General features: G+C 39.8%; 1 protein-coding gene across 7 annotated transcripts in view; it reads right to left on the reverse strand.

Moving 5' to 3' along the window:
• The window catches only part of DROSHA (drosha ribonuclease III), a 125,727-nt gene extending 106,431 nt beyond the window's left edge, over positions 1-19,296 (reverse strand). For 2 of the 7 annotated variants that reach the window (XM_058716491.1, XM_058716469.1), the window contains exons 1-8: positions 19,147-19,296; positions 17,958-18,085; positions 17,050-17,115; positions 15,205-16,038; positions 10,679-10,771; positions 4,629-4,739; positions 4,164-4,395; positions 707-848 (exon numbers count right to left, since the gene is read on the reverse strand). In XM_058716491.1, the coding sequence (XP_058572474.1) occupies positions 707-848; positions 4,164-4,395; positions 4,629-4,739; positions 10,679-10,771; positions 15,205-16,038; positions 17,050-17,069 (1,432 nt within the window). In that variant the 5' untranslated portion in view covers positions 17,070-17,115; positions 17,958-18,085; positions 19,147-19,296. Of the gene's footprint in view, positions 1-706; positions 849-4,163; positions 4,396-4,628; positions 4,740-10,678; positions 10,772-15,204; positions 16,039-17,049; positions 17,116-17,957; positions 18,086-19,142 lie in introns of all 7 variants that reach the window. The other 5 variants (XM_058716475.1, XM_058716500.1, XM_058716509.1 and 2 more) reach the window with 5 other exon arrangements.
• Positions 19,297-19,327: the final 31 nt, after the last annotated feature.

Below are 19,327 nucleotides of genomic sequence, written 5' to 3' on the forward strand. Positions count from 1 at the left end.
TTCAGTCGGTGCTTTTACCCACCATGGACACTGCCTCTCAGCTGGGAAAATGAAGGTGGCAGATGAGAGCCAGAAGCAGATGAGAGCCAGAAAACAGGGAAAAGGCACAGGGAGTGCCTGATCTATGAATGGCTTTCTGTTAGGGGCTAAGGCTGCAAAGTGGTGAAAAACAGTTTCTATCCTCAAAGATCTCAGCATCTACTTGGAACCTCACAATACACATGAAAAAAAAATAGATCACCACATGATAAAGTTATGGAAACTATCCATATGAGTTGAGAGAAACCTTCAATCAGAACTGACCTACAGCTGGCATTTCCTCATCAAAGCAGGAGCTCCCTGGCAGTGGAGAGAGCCACAAGGGAATGCCTGCCCATTAGAGGCACAGGTGACAGGGAATAGACTCCTGCTTCTGGTGGAGAGGCTGGACTATGGTGCTGATTCTAAGACTGGACAGTTCTACAAGGGACACAATTGTTACCATGCCTTACAAATGAGATCACTTATGTATTCTGCTGAATGCAACTAAGGAAAAATAAGATCAAAACAGAGAAAGTTCTACTTTTATATATATTGTTACTATAGTTAAGGAAAATAAATGAAAAAGAGGAAATTTCAATATACAACTCTCACGAATATATCCCCAAAGCTGAGGTTTAAGCAGTAACAGGAGCACAGGGCCTTGGTCTTGTAACTTCTAACTCACCCAAATCTTCATCTAGCTTCGTCTTAGGAGGCTCCCACGGAGGTCTAGCAGCTTTGGCCTTTTCTTGCCTACTCCCCAGTTCTTCCTCAAATTTGTCGTATAAGTCACGGAGCCTACTTGTTCCAACCACAGTAGAATCTCCCTTTGAAAAATAAAGAATCAATATTAGGAACTACATTAGTAACAGCCATACCAAAGACACATACAACCTCACAAATAATGAAGGATTTGTAACAGCAAGATGCCATTTCCTTCAATTTAACAAACATTTAAAAACAAAATGGCCAATGCTGGCATGGGTGTTCTGAATCACACACAACATTTATGGCTAACACAATCCTCAGGAAAATGTACTTGCCAACATTCAGAAGAAATATAAAAACTGTTCACCTATGCCTTTTGATCCTTTTGATATGAAAAAATAAATCATGACCCCCGCCACCCAAGAATTCATGATATCTGACACTCTCCTAGGGAACATACATTTCCCCACTACTGAAAATCACTGATAGTCTACCTTCCACATCAACCCAATGATCAAACATAAATATCCTTATGGAATGAAGAAGTCACAGGAGTAAAAGGCACAGCATAGGGAATACAGTCAATGACATTGCGATGGTGACACTGGCATTGCATGGTGACAGATGGTAGCTACACTTGTGAGCACAGCATAACAAAGATGTTGAATCACTATGTAGTACACCTGAAACTAATGTAACATTGTCAATTATACTCAAATAAAAAATTTTTTTCAAGAAGAAGCATAGATTCCCCCCCACACACACACAAATACACCCTATAAAACACAGGAACACAGACACACACACACACACACACATACATGCACACTCACGTGCGCACACCCATACACCAACACACCCACACTCCACAAACACAGGATTCTACAATGCATTCCTAGAGGAAACTCTCCACTTTCCCCCACTCTTTCTTCCCAGGATGAAATCACTTTAAATGTCCATATTCTTCAACTTAGTAATTTCCAAAATGTAAAGACCAGACCTATCAGACAGAGAAAGGCAAATTAAAGCAAATCATAAAATCTGCAGTTATCCCAAAAGAGGGTAATTGCTTTTCAAAGCCCCAGCTCATTACTGACACTGGCAATGCGAGGACAGCTGACATTCTTGCCACCTCTCTGCACCAGATGACAAAACACAAAGGCAAATGTTGGGCTTACAGTTTATTAGTCTTCCTTCTACACCAATTTTAATATACCCATAAAATATATAAGAAAAAAAAAACTGCCTGTGTAAACTCTTTGAACCTTTGCTATTTTATTTTAAGAATAATATCCATGGCAGCCATTCTCCTTTTCTTCTTTGCTAAAAGAACCATGATTCCCTTCAGATTTGGGGTAGAGAATTCCTGGTCTTAGGAAAAGTGGGTTCAGAGTCCCCCTCTGACCCTCAAAGATGTCCCTGCCTTAACGCCCAGGAACTGAGTACGTTACCTTATGTGGCAGAAAAAACTTCGCAGATAGTGATTAAGGTTACAGACTTTGAGAAGAAGATATTATCCTGGATTATCTGGGTGGGCCCAATCTAATATGAGCCCTTAAAAGCAGAGAACCTTTCGCAATGGAATCAGAGGTGCAAGGGAAGGAGAGGCTGGAGATCCTCAAACCACAAGAGACACGCGACCTGCAGTACTGGTTTTGAAGATGAAGGAAGGGACCTATGAGTCAAAGGATGCACATGACCTCAGGATGGTGAAAACAGCCTTCATCAGCCAGCCAACAAGGACACAAGGACCATCCTATAGCCACAAGGAACTGCACTCTGCCTACAACCTGAATGAGCCAAGAAAGCAGATTCTCTCCAGAAAGGAGCACAGCCTTGTTTGATTCAGCCAGCAACACCTAAGTTTGACTTCTGACTTACAGAGCTGTGAGATAATAAATGTGTGCTGTGGTAAGCTATAAAGTCTGTGGAAATTTGTTATGGCAGCAATGGAAAATGAAGCCCTGGGAAAGACATATGATACAGTTCTGGGGAAGGAATAGAAGGAAAGATCCATGGGTACGCTGGCCCTACACAGCACTGCCCTTGCATCCTGTGTCTGGACAGACGTGTGTAAGAACATGACACCTGCAGTCACCCTGCAACTCACAGTGGATGATCCAAAAGCTGCAGATAGCAAAGTAGAGCCAGCTCTGCCATCACTGAGCCACTAAATGTACACCAGCCACCACTTCCTTCCAGACAACTTGTTGAGAAAAACAAACCTGGCTCACAGTTTAAGTCACAATTCGTCAAGTATTATAATTTACAAACATGCTTAACCAACAGATACCTTCTTTCCAGGACTGTTTTCAGAATTAAGTAAGATATGAGAAGCACGAGTAAAGTTGCACCATAAAATGCTCAGCATGAGCTTTCCCTTTCCTGTATATCACATGAACCATGACTTAAAACCCTGCTCTAATTTATCAAGTAAAATATCACAGCATCATGAGATTTCTCAAATTCTTTTTCCCAAAGACAAGAGAGTCTACTTTTACGTTCTCTACAGATAAGAGCCCAAGCCAAGTAGAAACTATTTTCACAAAATTCCAAACAGAACGTTCTTTTATCTAAACCCCACACACAAAATCTACCATCTCCAACCACTTACATCTCAGACTTATAGACGATCATTCCTTCACTCATCCATCTAATCAATGAGCGTCACTCTGTGTCTACCCTGTGGCAAATAGGCCTAAATTAATGGGATGGAGTCCTAACACCTACCTGGAGAAAGACAGAGACTAAACAGAGAGTGACCAAAAATAAAATGAAGATAAAAGATAAAAAAGGCAAAAGAAACAAGCATACGAAAGAGGAAGTCATGGAGTCTGATACAAAAAAGACTCCACATGGGCTGCGGAGCCCAGGAATCTCCCCTTGAGCAGCCTGTGCACAGGCTCTCTCAAGAGCCCATGAAGGGTGATAACCCCTGCCATTCCACAAAACCAGCCAATATGCATGGGAAACTTCCTGTGGTTATCTCTGGTCAAGGTCAGACTTCTAAGAGACAAACTCAAAGTCTTCCTTATTTCCCATTTTGGGGGGGAAATGTACATACAAACACAACCACAAACTGCATAAAGCAGTTATGTGTGAGAACTTAGAAAACCACCATTATCAAGACTAACAGTGTTATAAAAATGCAGAACGAAGAGATACTTTAATCTACCGCACTCTTGCCTTTGGTTGTGGAAGACAGCTTTGGTCTACAGCAGTGATTCTCCACTGGGGAGAGGGGTGGAGGGCATTTGGCAATGTCTGAAGACAGCTTTGGGTTCACAACTGGGGAGTATCCTGTGCACAGAACTCAGAGAGGCTGCTCAACATCTTACAATGTACAGGATGGCACCCACCACAAAGAATTACCCAACTCCCAATGCTGAAGGTGCCAAAGTTGAGAAACCCTGGTCATAGCTTCTCAGACCTACCACCTGATCCATGGGGTCACTCGAGTAGTAGTTTTCTGAGTGGGTGCATCGAATCCACACCGGCTTAAGAAGTTCTTCTTCCTCCTCCTCATTTTTGTCAGGCAGTGTCTCCTCTGGCTCTTTTTCCTTGATTGAGGTATAATTCTTCTCTTTGCCAGAGCTCTGGCTGTCACTCCATCTGTCTTTTTCTTCCTCCCAACGAGCTCTCTTTTTCTCCCTACTTGGGGAGCGACTTTAAAAGGAGGTAAAAGAGGCTAATTATTTAAAATGTTCTTATGTTGTAAGATTATTCTATTTCACCTGTTTAGTTCATTTTTTCACCTAAAATAAAAATGCCATACCAAATCAACATATTTACTTTTGTTAAACCAGTGATTCCCAAACACTAGTCTGGTGGCATCAGAATCACCTGAAGTTAGTTGTTTAAAAATACAAATTCCCAGGCCCTACCCCAGATCTACTTACTGATTCACAGTCTCCGGGGGTGGGGCCCAAGAATCTGTATTTTTAATAATCTCCCCAGGTAATTCTGGTGTGCATCCAGCAGGTTCAGGGACAACTGGAAAACCATAACTCCTAGAAGAGAAAGATATTTCAGAAATATTTGAAAATCTCCACATATGGACAATCTCAGCAATGAGAATACTACTTTTGAATCCTCCACAGCTTGCTTTGCCAAGGGGGAAAAAAAAGGCTTCACAAAACACAGTCTCAACTTGGCCATAAATTTAGCCTGAGGACCATAATCTAAGAGAAAATCAGTTACATCATCCCTAACCATCTCTCTGGAAGCTCACACTTGGGTTACTACTTAGTGAACCACCACTCTGTCTAATTCTGATCCCTGCAAATACTGATATTAATTCATTTAAAAAGGATAAAAACAACTTGATCTCCTTGAATTTCTAGGGCTTAACATGTGCAAAGGCCTATCCTATGGATGTGTTTAGAGAGAAAAACCTAAAGGACAGGTTTTAACTTGACATCCAAAAATTTAAATGCAACCATACACACCCTGAGAATCTAGCCAAGGAAAGAAACTGTTGTATTAGTATTATGGTAGCATCCTCTGCAGCAACACTAACAAAGTCACTATTATCCAAGAAAGCTCACATCTGGATCAAAGTCACAAATTAACTATCCTCATCAACTCTACCACTAACTTCTAACTTTATGACAGGGAAAGTGTGAGTATGTAGGTGTGTATACATCGAGGGGGAAACGGTGGGTAATTAGATTATATATTGATTACTTATTGATATAACTTCTAAATATTACATTTTGTTACCAGAAAACTTACTGTAAAGTAAAATATATATACGCCCACTGTAGAAAAATAAAGCATTAACAAAAATAAAACAAACTCGTCATCCATAAAACCACTAAGAAATAACTGCTATATTTAACAAATGGGTTAAAACCTATAAATATGACGATATACACATAAAAATACACACATTTAACAACAACAAAACACACAACTCTATAGCCTGCCCTTCTCAAAAGAAAATCAGGAATACCCTTCAATAAGCATCCATTCCTGAACCACTTTTAATAGGTGCGTATTATTCATTTACACATGTATGCCATAATTTAACAAATCTGATCATAGTCATTAAGGTTACCATTTATTTTTTTTGTCATCATAAACAATGCCACTGTGAACACACTTGCCTTCTCTGCAACCTGTCGAATTATTTCACACAAAGAATGTGTACTTTTTTTAAGGCTTCTCTATAGATAGGTAGTACTAGTCTAGACTAAAATCAAAACCATATGGGAGTTCCCATTTCCACACATCCTGTCAACATGACTGTTTTTAATCTCTGCCATTCCAATGAAAGAAGTGTCTTATTTAACTTGCAATTTTTTTTATCACTATTGAAATAACGTTTCATGGTCACTTCATTTATGAACATCTGAGTCATATGCTATGCCAGTATTGTTAAAACTAGGAGTACAGTCTTTTTTATTTATTGAAAAAGTTTTTTTATTAAGATAACTGCCCTTCTGGGGTTCCTGGGTGGCTCAGTCAGTTGAGCATCCAACTCAGCTCATGGTCTCATAGTTCGGAGTTCAAGCCCCACATCAGGCTCACTGCTGTCAGCACAGAGCCTGCTTCAGATCCTCAGTCTCTCTCTCTCTCTCTCAAAAATAAATGAACATTAAAATAAATAATAAAAAGATAACTGCCCTTCTGTCAAATGTAATGTAACCTTTTTCCTTTTAATTCTGTTTATTGCTACATATGACTTACATGGCCAAACCTAGAGATCTTGTTTATACTGCCTGCCTTAGTGGTATGTTTGGAATCCTTTCCCATCCCAAAATTAAATAAATATTTTCTATTTTCTTCAGTTACTTTTTAACGTTAAATTTTTTTATTCTACCTCTCTAAGATATAAGGCATAAATCTAACTTTAGTTTCTTCCTCCATATGTTTTGTCAATTGTCCCCACATCAGTTTCTCCTCTGATTTGAAACAATTTTATGACAGAGGTAAATTTTTTTATATATACTTGAATGTTGCTCAATATTTGGAATATTTTATACCCATATCAAATTGTTTTAATAATTATGGGTATAGAACATTTTAATTTTGCTCAAATATCCCTGCATTATTATTTTTCATTATTCTCACTTCTATTTTAAATCATTATAAAGTTTAAAACCCACAGTTCAACTGAAGTTACATTATACTGTACATTATTTTGAAGAAAACTGGTATTTTTACAACACTGTCTTCTACTTCCACTATGGGAATACAGCATGCCCTCCATTCATTTATGTCATCTTGTCATCAGCTACATGGATAGTTTTCTTCACACTGATCTGTATTTTTTAAGCTTATCAAGATATTTTATTTTAATTAAAATTTCTGTAGTGAACGTATATTTTTTCCCCATTACATTTTCTTAGGTGTTTCTGGTATTTAGGAAGGATATTAATTTTGATTTTTTTGTTTGTTTGTTTACAACTGTCAACTTCAGTGAATTATTCTCATTGTTTCTTAGCTGATCCTCTTGAATTTTCCTGCTAATACCATTAGCTAATAATGGCAACTCTTACCTCCCACTGGTATGGCTTGGTTTGTATGTTTATTTTAGTGCTTACTGCAAGCCTGACACTCTGCTAAGCACTTTACTGACACTCACATTTAACCCTTAGAAGAATCCTACGAGGCAGATATGAACATCTCCTACAGAGGAAACAGAATTAGAAAGTGCATCACTTACCCATATTCCCAAGCTATTAAAGTGGTAGTTTAATGCTAATATGGTTGTCTAACACAGACATTTTGACCTGTACTAAAAGCCCATGAAATGTTTATTATTATTGTCAAGAAACACGGGCAAAAATATCCTCACTCCATTTCTCTTAAGGCAGGTGTCTTGAATGATGGATGGCCAGGGTTGTCTGTTGTGAATATCAATTAATGTTCTTTTTCTTTTTCTTTAAGATTTTGAGAGGGTCATTTTAAAACAGGGGCAAAACATCTTTTTTAGCTAAGTGTCTCAGGCACTCCAAACTTCAAAATTCAAACTACAAATTGTTTCTTAACAATAAGCTATAGTACAGGCTATGATAACTTTTCTTCCTTTGCAGTATGTACATCTATGATTTTAATTTTCTCATCCACTGCATTAGTTAGAACTCACAGAATCCAAGTTTCTGCCTTCCCCACAAGCTACTGGGCACAGGAGAAGAAAACCACTAGACTGAAGATGTTTCCAGCACTCTACATTAAAAATCACCAACCTGAAATGGGTCCTCAGAAATATCTACCAACACAGTGTCTGGCTTTTTTTCCTACCCTTATCTCCTCCTCAGGCCGTTTCTCACTGAACAAACTCTAGCTAATCTCATCTATCCTTGGCATTTAGTATTTCCAGCTGGGATCTCTTTTCTGGGCTTTACACCTGTGTAACCAATAAACTGCCGCACAACTTCACCTGGTTGTCTCACAGATTCTTATATTCCACATGCCCAAACTGTACTCACCTTGCATCTTTCTTAGTGCTCCCCACCCCCAATGGGGGCCACCAGATCTCAGGTGCTGACTGCTCTTCCCTCACCATCAGTTATCCTACTGACTCGATCTCACAAACACCTCTCAGTTATTTCTACCGTTCCCCGTTACCACTGTCACTGAGCTGATCTAGGCACAATCCTTCTTGTACGGATCACTACAAAAGCTGTCTAAACTTATTTCCCAAGCTCCAGGCTTAACCCTCTCACAGCCACTTCTCCATATTGCAACCTTCCCATGTGCTCTTTTCTCTCCCTTCACCATCCCCTTCTCTAATACATTCCTACACACACTTCAAGTACCAATTATAAAAAAGGTAATATACCAATTTCTCTACCAATTTCTCTGACTACCCAAGACTGAGCTTTCGCTGCTGTGTTCCCAGAACATGTAATTGTTCTATCAAAAGTACTCCTCATAGCACTTAACTTTCTCATGCCTGTAAAGTGGGGACTCTTGTGAATGTTTCACTCACACCAGTACAATACCTGGCACACACGAGAATGCACTGTTTTTCATTCACTTCAAGAAGAACTGAATTGTATAACATTCAGTTATACAATGTTAGGTGACACTGATAGGCAATGGAGCCTCAATCCTTTTTCTAACTTGTATGGGAAGGCCTGAAAGGTTTCAACATTAAATATGACTCTTCTGAAATGGTATCAATCATATTCATCATAAGATAATATTCTATGAGTATTCTAAGAATATTCTATATTCTTTTATCATGTTAAAAAAGTCTACTTTTATGCCTAGTTTACCAAAGTTTCTATTTATAAAAGGATGCTGGTTCTATTTTAAATATCTAATAAACAGGTACAGAGATAACTCTACAGATTTTGACACAAAGAATTAATTATAGATGTCCTGATACTAACCTATTTATCCATGCAATCTTGGAATAAACTCTGTTACTTTAACGCACTACTGAAAATTTTCATAGCCATATTCATAACAGATTGTTTTACAGTTTTCTACATTGGGTTAGGTTTTGCCATCTCTGTTTTCCCTTCCATCTTCATCAGTATCCTAGAACAGTTTAATACATTTTTGGAAGTGGTAAAAATCCAACTTTTTCCATTTTTTCCACAGTTATTGGCCTATTAAAACTTTCTGCTTGTGTGAAGTTTGTAATTTTTGCTTTCATAGAAATCAACCCATCACATCCAAGTTTTTAAATTTTGTAAATATAGTATCTGTACTTATACCAACATATTATACTTTTTAAATCCCCTTCATTCTTATGATACATTCTTTCTTATACCTAATGGAATGTATGTTTTTCTTTTCCAGATTTGCCACTTTTTGAACTGTATAACCTTTCAAAGAAGTCTTGCATTCATTTTCAAATATTGCTACAGTATTATAGTTCTTTTTCCTATTTCATTAATTTCTTTTTATCTTTAAATCCTTGTTTCTGCTTTTCTTATACTCTACCAGTTTGTAGAGCCAAGTGATCAGACAGTAATTAGATATGCATATTTATACATATTAATATAACTTTAACCTATATATATATATACACACACACACGCATATATATATACACACATACATAGTTACCATTCATTTGGCACTAACTTTGGACCCAGTTCTAAGTGTTTTTACATGTATTCTCTCAACGTCTCCTTACCATGCAAAAAGGCAAGTAAAACTGCTCTTATTTTAGACAAAGACATTGAGGCTTAAAAAGGTTAGATAACTCTGCCTAATATCCAAATTGGGAAAATAACTGACCCCAAATCTGTCAGATTCCAGAGTGCTGTTTTTAATTACCATTACATAAGACCATGATTTTACCTCTCAGTATAGAACTGGTTACACCCTGTAAGTTTCAGTTTACAACAATGTCAATGTCATTCTTCTAAATAAAGTATGGCTGCAGTTTTACTCTTTTTTTTCTAAAACAAGTAAATTTGAGAGCATAATTATGAATTTCCAAGGTTTCTTTTTAAAGCCTTGAATTACTGGAGTGCCTGGGTGGCTCAACTGGCTGAGCATCCAACTCTTGATTTCAGCTCAGGTCATGATCTCACGGGGGTTCATGGGTTCAAGCCCTGCATCAGGCTCTGCACTGATAGCACAGAGCCTGCTTGGGATTCTGTCTCTCCCTCTCTGCCCCTCCCCAACTCGTGCTCTCCCTCTCTCAAAAAAAAAAAAAACAAAACAAAACAAAAACAAACAAAAAAAAAAACTTTAAAAACCTTGAATTATTAACATATACAGTTTTATAGCAACTGAGGTCAGAAAAAGTGGCCTGTATAATTTCTAATTTTTGGAAATTTATCAAAATTTTCCTTGTACATCATCAATACATCTTGAAAGTAAAGGTTTTTAAGTTACTGGCTGTTTTAGCTTTTCATAGGGCATTTTGGACAGACTCTTAGGCTATTTTGAAGACTTGGTGATGTTTGCAGAAGCACAAAACCTAAATTCAAGGAGATAATCCTATGACTTCTTTCAGTGTCAACTCCTTGCTTACCTTCCAGATCTCTTATACTCTTTTTTGTAGGACCTTTCCAGAGATGGTGATCTTCGGCTGTCCCGGTGCCTGTGTCTCTCCCGTTCCCGCTCTCTTAAAGGAATTAATACACAGAGCTGTTTTCAACAGAAAGACTCAAAAACACCATCTCTTTTCACTGAATAAATTCATCTTCTAAATAAATGGACCTCACCTAAGAATTTTTCTGGCACTATTCTCGATGGGACATTTTTATTCATCATTTATTAAAGGATAACGGAGGTTTTTTTCTTTACAGAAGTTAACTAACTTGGACATTTTTTGTTGTTTTCTTTGAAGAAAGAAGTCATACTTGATGCTAAGCAACAAGGGGATTTATCATAATCTTCTCTCCAGACCTTCCAAGCAGCCAATTCTTTTATTTAACCTATAGGGAAAACTTTAAAGGACTCTACTACCTAGTGACTGCTAGAAAACTCTAAATCTCATTCATCAAATAAATGTAAATTAAAGCTTTTATAGTAAAAATTAAGCTAAGGTTCTAAACTCTGGGGGCGCCTGAGTGGCTCAGTAGGTTAAGCATCTGACTTCGGCTCAGGTCATGATCTTGCGGTTTGTGAGTTGGAGCCCCACATCGGGATCTCTGCTGTCAGCACAGATCCCACTTTGGATCCTCTGTCTCCTCCTCTCTCTGCCCCTCCCCCACACGTGTTATCTCTCTCTCTCAAAAATAAATAAAAACATAAAAAAAAAAAAAAAAGGCCTGAGTTCTAGTTCTAGGTATCATTCATTAACTGCCATGAGACTGTAAGTCACTTTACCTTTAAATAGTGTTTTAATCTGAAAACAACTCTAAATAGAGACAGAGTTTACACAATGTAAAACAGAACAGGGGATTTTAAAACCTTTCAATGTAAAATGGGAATTTAGTAATAACAATAATAATGTCTGAGTCTATTTAATAAGTACAATGAAGATCTTGAACAAAACTGGAATTCTAGCGTGTGTCAATCACAACTAAGTCTAAGAGAAATAACCACCCCATTTCAGCATGTAAAAAAAATGTATTAGCCTGAGTCCAGCAAGAAGACTATAAAAATGTCTGAAATCAAAAATATCCCCCAACCTATAGCCAAATAGAAAAAATGTAAATACACTGAAAATCAAAACTTACAAAACTGATAGAAAAATGTAACTGTTTAGATATTAAAACAGGAAATGTTTTTTCACTTAAAGGTCACTCCCTCCTCAAGAAAGATTCCACTGAATGATACTTTTACCATATACATAAGCCTCAGGGACACACCAGCTGTCTAAAATAAAGTGGCCAGAGCTTGGGATTCTACATTCTTTATCTGATACACTTCTAAAATTACAGTTTACTGGGGCGCCTGGCAGGCTCAGTGCGTAGAGTATACAACTCTTGATCTCTGGGTTGTAAGTTTAAGCCTCACAGTGTTTGCAGAGGTCACTTAAAAAATAAATTTAAAAAATTACAGTTTACTTTTAAGCAGTAAAATCCCAACTAGTGAGTGGTAACACACAACAGATATGTGTACTGATGGCAGCGGAGAATAATTGCCAATAATAATAATTTCCAAATCAAACTCTATTGAAAGGACACTCTTGATTTTTGTTTGTATTTTAACATCTAGGCAATAGAATTTTGCATTTCAGAATGACACTTCTGATGATGACTGCTACCTCTGAGTTGGTATGGACTGAAAAGGCCAATTTGGTTACAAACCACATTAGTTAACACTATGTAATGAACACATTTAGAGCAAGAAAAACAATGTTTGGGTTACTCTTCCAAAGACTCTTCCTTAGCTGCAGGCACTGAGATATATAAGGTATATAATACTAGCTCCCTGATGGCTACACACTGTACTCAACAGGACAGCTATGGGGATTGTTGTGCTCTGACACCACTCAGTTATAGGAAGCCATTGCACCAGTCCCACCACACTGCAAAACAGCGTGCTCAGTGCACTGCATCTATGGCTGTTTCTTTTCCCATTCCCCATAGTAATTTTGATCTTTCATAATAACAAATACATAGATCCACTTCTTCACAAACTTCCTCTAAAAACAGTTTGTCCTAAAACAATCTGGTAATTACTATTCAAGCACATTTTGGAGGGGAAGAAAAAGAAGAAAGATGGAATCTGAAAAAGGATAGACTGACTTATCCTAAGGAATAAGGGGACAAGTAGCCAGAGGACAGACTATAGAATTTGAATAGACGCAACACAATTTAATGCACAAATTTGTGAAGTTTTGGTTTTCTCCAATATACTTCTAGCAGTTACACTGGGACTTCACACACCCCATTTTTATTTCACAAAAACATTCCATAGAAGACAGGTGACTGGCACTCTACGTAAGACCTCAAAGGGAGCCGATTATAATGTGGCCATGACACTGGGGCAGCTCCAGGACAAACACCCCCAAGGATGTTACAGAACAACTCCAACATAAATAAAGGCCATTTAGAAAGATGAGCTAACTGCCTAAACAGGTCCTTCACAGTAAAGGAGTTATGGTTTAGGATAACGAAGATTGGTGGTAATTCTCAGCACTTAATTTCACTTACTGATAGAGATCCTCAGTTGACAGGACATGAATTTCTTTAAACAAATACATAGCCCCAAATTAAAACCTGATGCAAGAATTTTTTTACGGAAGAATTTTACAGAATGTTTTACAGCAGAACCCTAAAAACTCCTCTAAGTGCAGCACCCCAAATAGGAAAAAAAAGTGCCTTCTAGAATGCTAAAGTTTGCAACAAAGTGTGTCCCCAGAAAAAAGATTATCACTTTAAGGTTTACAGAAAACTATTAACAAACACTTTTCAGATCAGATTTTTGCCACAAAATTATAAAATAAACTATCACAGCCTCTGCTAATTAACCCATCACAGAATAATTAAGGACAAAATTGACCAGAGACATAACTCATGCTGAAAATATTTTTTAAAGTCCACCAACTTCAGTCAGCTCTGGCCCACCAGAAATCAGTCATCCCTGCAGGAAGCAAGTTCCCTTCCATCTTCCACTGGGCGTCAGGGAGAGGACACAACACATTTTCTTTCCAACCCTCCAAGCATTAGTAACTCCCTTCAAGACTGAGAATGACCACCACCACTTACTGGCAAAATGTTCAGTCAGAATCAAGCCAACAGCCACGAGAAAAACATGGAAACCAAGAAGCAAAGTGATGCCACAAGAGCCAACACCAGCTCTCTAGACCCACATAGTGAAGTGACCTGGTTTGGGGAGCTCGAACATTTTTATTAGCACAGAAGTGCCACAGGACAATGAGGGTAAACACACCATAAGGGACATAAAGAGAAGCACCACTACTAGCTCCACCTCTGGAAAACTTCAATGATACAAAGAGTTTGCCAAAGGTACAAATTAATTGGTACGATCGTTATCTACAAAAAAATATGTAGATTTGTATTTTCCATCTACACCAATAGTTCTTAGACTTTTGAAGAAATAGATTCACACCACCTCGAGATTCTGCTGTAAGCTACCAATTTAATTACAGAAAAACATGCATACACATAAAATGCTGCATATTAATTTCAGAACATTTCTACAAACCCATCTATGAATCTCGGTTTAGAAATGCCTGCTGGAGGGGCACCTGGGTGGCTCAGGAGGTTAAACATCCAACTTCGGATCAGGTCATGGTCTCACAGTTCATGGGTTCAGGCCCCACATCAGGCTCTGTGCTGATAACGTAGAGCCTGGAGCCTACTATGAGTTATGTGTCTCCCTCTCTCTCTCTGCCCCTCTGCCGCTCATGCTCTGCCTCTGTCTCTCAAAAATAAATATAAAAAAAATTTTTAAACAAAAAAAGAAGTATCTGCTGGAAACCTTACTTCCTTATATATGTACATATTTGGTCTTTTGGGGGAAAAATACATGTAATCTGGAATAAAACGGTATTTTTAAAATATAACTTTCTTCAGTATGAATACACTTCAATGCAACAAAACAGGTTAAAAGCTATTTTGAAAACTTTGATGTGTAACCAATGTCATTGCACTTTACAAGGAAACAAGAAGGCAATTATGTACAATAAACTCCCACTTATCCTAAAAACCAGAAAGCAAGTTCCGCTTCACTACTTTGATTCCTAATTGATAACATACACAGATCAATTCCAAAAGAACTCAGGTGCTGTAAGCTGACACGGTGATCATACAACAAAAGTAAATACGATAATGCAAAAAACATGCGAAAAACCTAATGAACTTTCATTAGATCACCATTAAAATGTCAGCTGTATTATACAGCGTAATCAGCTTACACTCATTGAAATGAGTTTACATTAATTTTGAAATGCTTTTCAAAAGTGGCTTTTTCTGACATGTCAGTTGTCTCTCCCTCTTTAAAACAGCCCAGAACATGTATTCTTCCCTTTATAAATCAAAATGCACTGCTGAACTTTTTTGGTCTGGTTTGCAGAGAAACCCAAATGGCCCGTGTCTGGACCTCTGCAGTTCATTAAAAAGACACGTGTTTGTGCTTTACCTGCTCCGCTCATAGCTCCGGTGACGCGACGGCGTCCTCCCTCGGTCATAATCGGATCTGTAGCGGCTATCTTGTCTTCTCCTGTCAGGACTTCGGCCTCGTTCCCGCCTATCCAGGGACCGATGCCGCTCACCTCGCCCGTGACTGTGATCTCGGTGCCTGTGATCCTCGTAGTGCTTGAGCCTTTCTGGGGACCTTCTCTCACTGGGAGCCTTTGGGAGTGGGTATGGAGGGAGGTGCCTAAAATGAGGACTATTGCTGTTATTAGCACTGGGTGGGAAAGAACTGGGGTTGTTCTGGAAGCTGTTAAAATTGGGAGGTGGGAAATTATGGTGTGAGTATCCTGGAGGGTACTGATAATTGACCTGCTGTGGCATGACTGGAGGTGGTGGGGGATGGGGCATGGAAGGAGGGGGCATCATGAAGGGGAAAGTGCCTTGTCCTGGAGGTGCTCCAGGGACTGGGGGGTTATTAGGACAGGGCATCGGAGGCGGCATAGGAGGAAAACAGGGAGGCACTGGGAAGGGGGGCCTCATCTGGTGGTTGGGGAAGGGGGGTCGTATAGGGCAGGGGGGAAGAGGGCCTTGTGCTGACGGAGGCATGGGTGGAGGGAAGGGTACAAAGTCTGGTCGTGGAGGGAGAAAACTGGGAGCTGGAGAGTTCGAGAATGTGGTGGAAGGGGCACTTGGAGGTTCGTATTGATATTGCACAGGAGGCTGCTGAGGGTGAAGTAGTCTCAGATTTTGGGGCCTGAAGGCTGGGGCTGAGGGTCTGGCTCCATGTCCTCCTCGCCCTCGGGGACACCCTCGTCCTGGGTGGAACGACATTCTATGACTTTGTGGGAGGAAAGAAAAAGAGAAAAGGGAAAAAGAACTAAAAACTCACCATAAGCTGGGTTTCACAATGCCTGATCATCTTCAAGAGCAACTGACAGACCCCTTCAGCCACAGGAATATTCCACCCATCTAACGTTGAGTTCTCTGTAACACCTCAGACTCCTCAAGGCCAATAAACTCCTCTTCCCCTGTCTCAGTCCCTGGACTCCGTCACTCCCTAAAGCTGTTCCTCGAGAATGACCAACTCAACATCCCATTGTTTAAACGTTTGCTATTATGTCCTCGCTCAGGCTCCCCAAAAGTGTGAACTGTGCCATGTCATCCCACCCACACACCCCACATTTTCTCCACCTGCACCAGTATCTCCCTGTCTTCACCTTCCTCCACACTCAGCAGAGACTCTGCAAATTCAACATAACATGTCCCAAAAGGAATTAATGACCTTCCCCGCCAAGACAATACCACTGGCTCCCGTTTCAGTGTTGCCTATCTCAATAGATAATAACATGTATTGTTCCTCAAGTCATACACCAGGGATACATCTGACATACATCTGACAACTTCTCCTCCCTTATCCCCCTTAGCCAAAAATTTATTTTAAATTCCCATCACTTCTACTTCATAAATACTTCCGGAGTTCATCCACTTCACATCATTGTTTCTCCCCTGGCTACAATAATAACGCCACTGCTGGCCTTTCTACAATCACTATTACCAACCTACCAGGCCTTTGTCAGGCTCCCTGCTCTCACACTCTGTGCTTCTTCTTGGCAGCTCCTACAGTAATTCCAATTCACAATTAATTCCACCTTTCATGTTTGCCTGCACCTCAGAACTGTAAGTTCCATCAGGGCAGTCTGGGTTCCTAACTATGTACATGGCCCTCATGAACACATTTCTTCCTCTCCCCACATATATAAATCCTTCCCACTCTCAGGGCCCAGTGCCAGTATTTCTCTTCTTCTCTCTGTTCTTCCAAAACCCCTGCCATGACTGTCACACTACTCACCACGTATTGCCTTGCATCATGACGTACTGTCTGGATATGTCACATCTTCCACAGAGAATATAAACTCTAGAGAACAGAAAGAATAAAATACACATAAAAATGTTTCCCAAACTGCTAATGTCCGCAATTATCTTAACATTGATTTTTGCATTCTCTAATGCACTTAGCATACTAACAAAATAACTTTGTAAACACAACAGTTATCCTTGATTTCATTCTCAACTCTTTCCACTGAAGAATTCTGTGAACATGAACAGCTTTCCAAATACTTAAGCTTCAGCAAAAGGTTTTAAAAACTAAATAAATAAATATTAAGTGCAAAGAACTTTAATGCAGAAGCATCCTCTTAAAGTCTATCTAACTAAAAGCTTTACCAATAGGCTTAAGGTAGATTTTCAAAAGGCTCACGAAAATAATTTCAGATTATATAGCAGTGCCAATCACTGTGCTTAATAACTAGTAGGCACCAAATATGGTCTGACTTATGATTATTATTCAGGCTAAGACCTTCATGATAAACCCAGGACCTACCCAGTTGATCTTGCCACCACAGGCTACTTATGGTTCACGGCCAATGGAATCAAATTCAAACTCCATGTTTGATATTTAAGGCCCTTCACAACCTGGACCCAACTTCTTGCAGGCTTATCCTCCACTACCTTCCCTGTGAAGTGCCTATGATCCCAGATTTCCCCAGTTGCCTAACCTACCAGGTGCTATCAGCCAGCTTGTTCTTTGCTCCCACTCTTCTAAAATTCCCTACTCATATTAATCTGCCCACTGAATTTTCATCTACCTACAAATGCCACCTTTTCCGGGAAGCCTTGCCTAGTTCCCTTTAGAAAATAACCCCACTCCCCCTAGACTACCATTGCTTAGTCCATACTTAGTTCTTTTACAGCACTTACCAGAGACTGCCTCATATTATAGTCATGTGTGTACATTTCTAACTTCTCCACTAGGTTATTAGCTCCTTGAGGACATGGGTTGATTCATAAGTCATTTCTGTATCCTTCACAGCTCCTGGCAGAACATCCTGCACATAGGTGGTCAATAAATGTTTACTATCTCACCAATGGCATGTTTCTACTTGCTACTGTACATTTCCCTTTCACATATATCCAGCACAGATTTGCATTATCAAAACCAAAGAGTGGACCTTTTCACTGATTCATACAATATTCAACGAGCCTATACATGTCACAGGCCCCACAGACTCGAAGTTGAGTAAGACACACAGCCTGCAAGACTCAAGCTCTCAATCCACTTACAAATACATTTTCCTTAAATAAAGCAATAAACAAGAGAAAAGATTTCAACACAGCGTCTAGAGGAATACAAAGGAGTGTACTGAACCTAGAGGTGCAAAACAGGAACACTAACACTGTTGGACAGTGTGTAATAGTTATACTTTCAGGATTAGATCCTCATGGATGTTTCTATGGAGAGATTATCTGAAAACACTAATTACGAAACTGACATATTAAAGGCATAGTCGGGCTATCTTATGGATGCAAATTGTAATTCAAAAGTCAAGGAATTCACTGCAACTGGAAAAGTAATTGTTTGCGGCGTAGGTCTACTCCTAGACTGCTTGTCTGGAAGCAGGAAAACTGAGGGAACTGCTTTGTACAGTTAACACGACCAGGAACATCAGCCTATGCTCAAGGAGTTGCAAAGTGCGCCACTACGTCATTAAGAACACCTTTCCCCCCACTTGCATCTGCAGGCCGGTCACCTTCGTCGAGCTCATCTGTAGTTGCGGTTTCCCCTGTTTGCATCTCCCGCCAGACTGTGAGCCCCACGAGGCAAGCGCTGGGCTCAGGGTCTCGCGGCACTCCGAGACCCCGGCAGCCCCGGGCCTGGACCACCGCCTGCGTTCCACAAATGAATGAAAGGTCTCATTTTTCATTTCTATTTGCGGGATTCGGGCCTAGGGTCGCTTTTTTTGCCCTTAGCTGCAGAACTGAAGAGGGGCTGCACGACCAGAACTCAAAGGCGCCTCTCGCCCCAGCCCCGGGCTCTTAGCCCCGTTTAAACCCGGACACTCAGAAACGCTCCCTCTTCCAACACCCGCAAGTTGCCCTTTTTACCTACAAAAGGCTCTCGCGCCGCGAGGTTGCCGTCAAAGCAAAGCTAGGATTATTCTACAGCCGCCAGGACTGTAGCGCCTCCCGCGCCTCCGGAACAGGAAACCGAGGAAATTAAAAAGCAAACCGGAGAAAGCTGGACCTCTACAGAGAAAGCTTCTGGGCTGGCCACAGCGCCTTGTGCGCAG

Source organism: Neofelis nebulosa, chromosome 1, assembly GCF_028018385.1.
Source record: "Neofelis nebulosa isolate mNeoNeb1 chromosome 1, mNeoNeb1.pri, whole genome shotgun sequence".
Taxonomy (NCBI): Eukaryota; Metazoa; Chordata; class Mammalia; order Carnivora; family Felidae; genus Neofelis; species Neofelis nebulosa.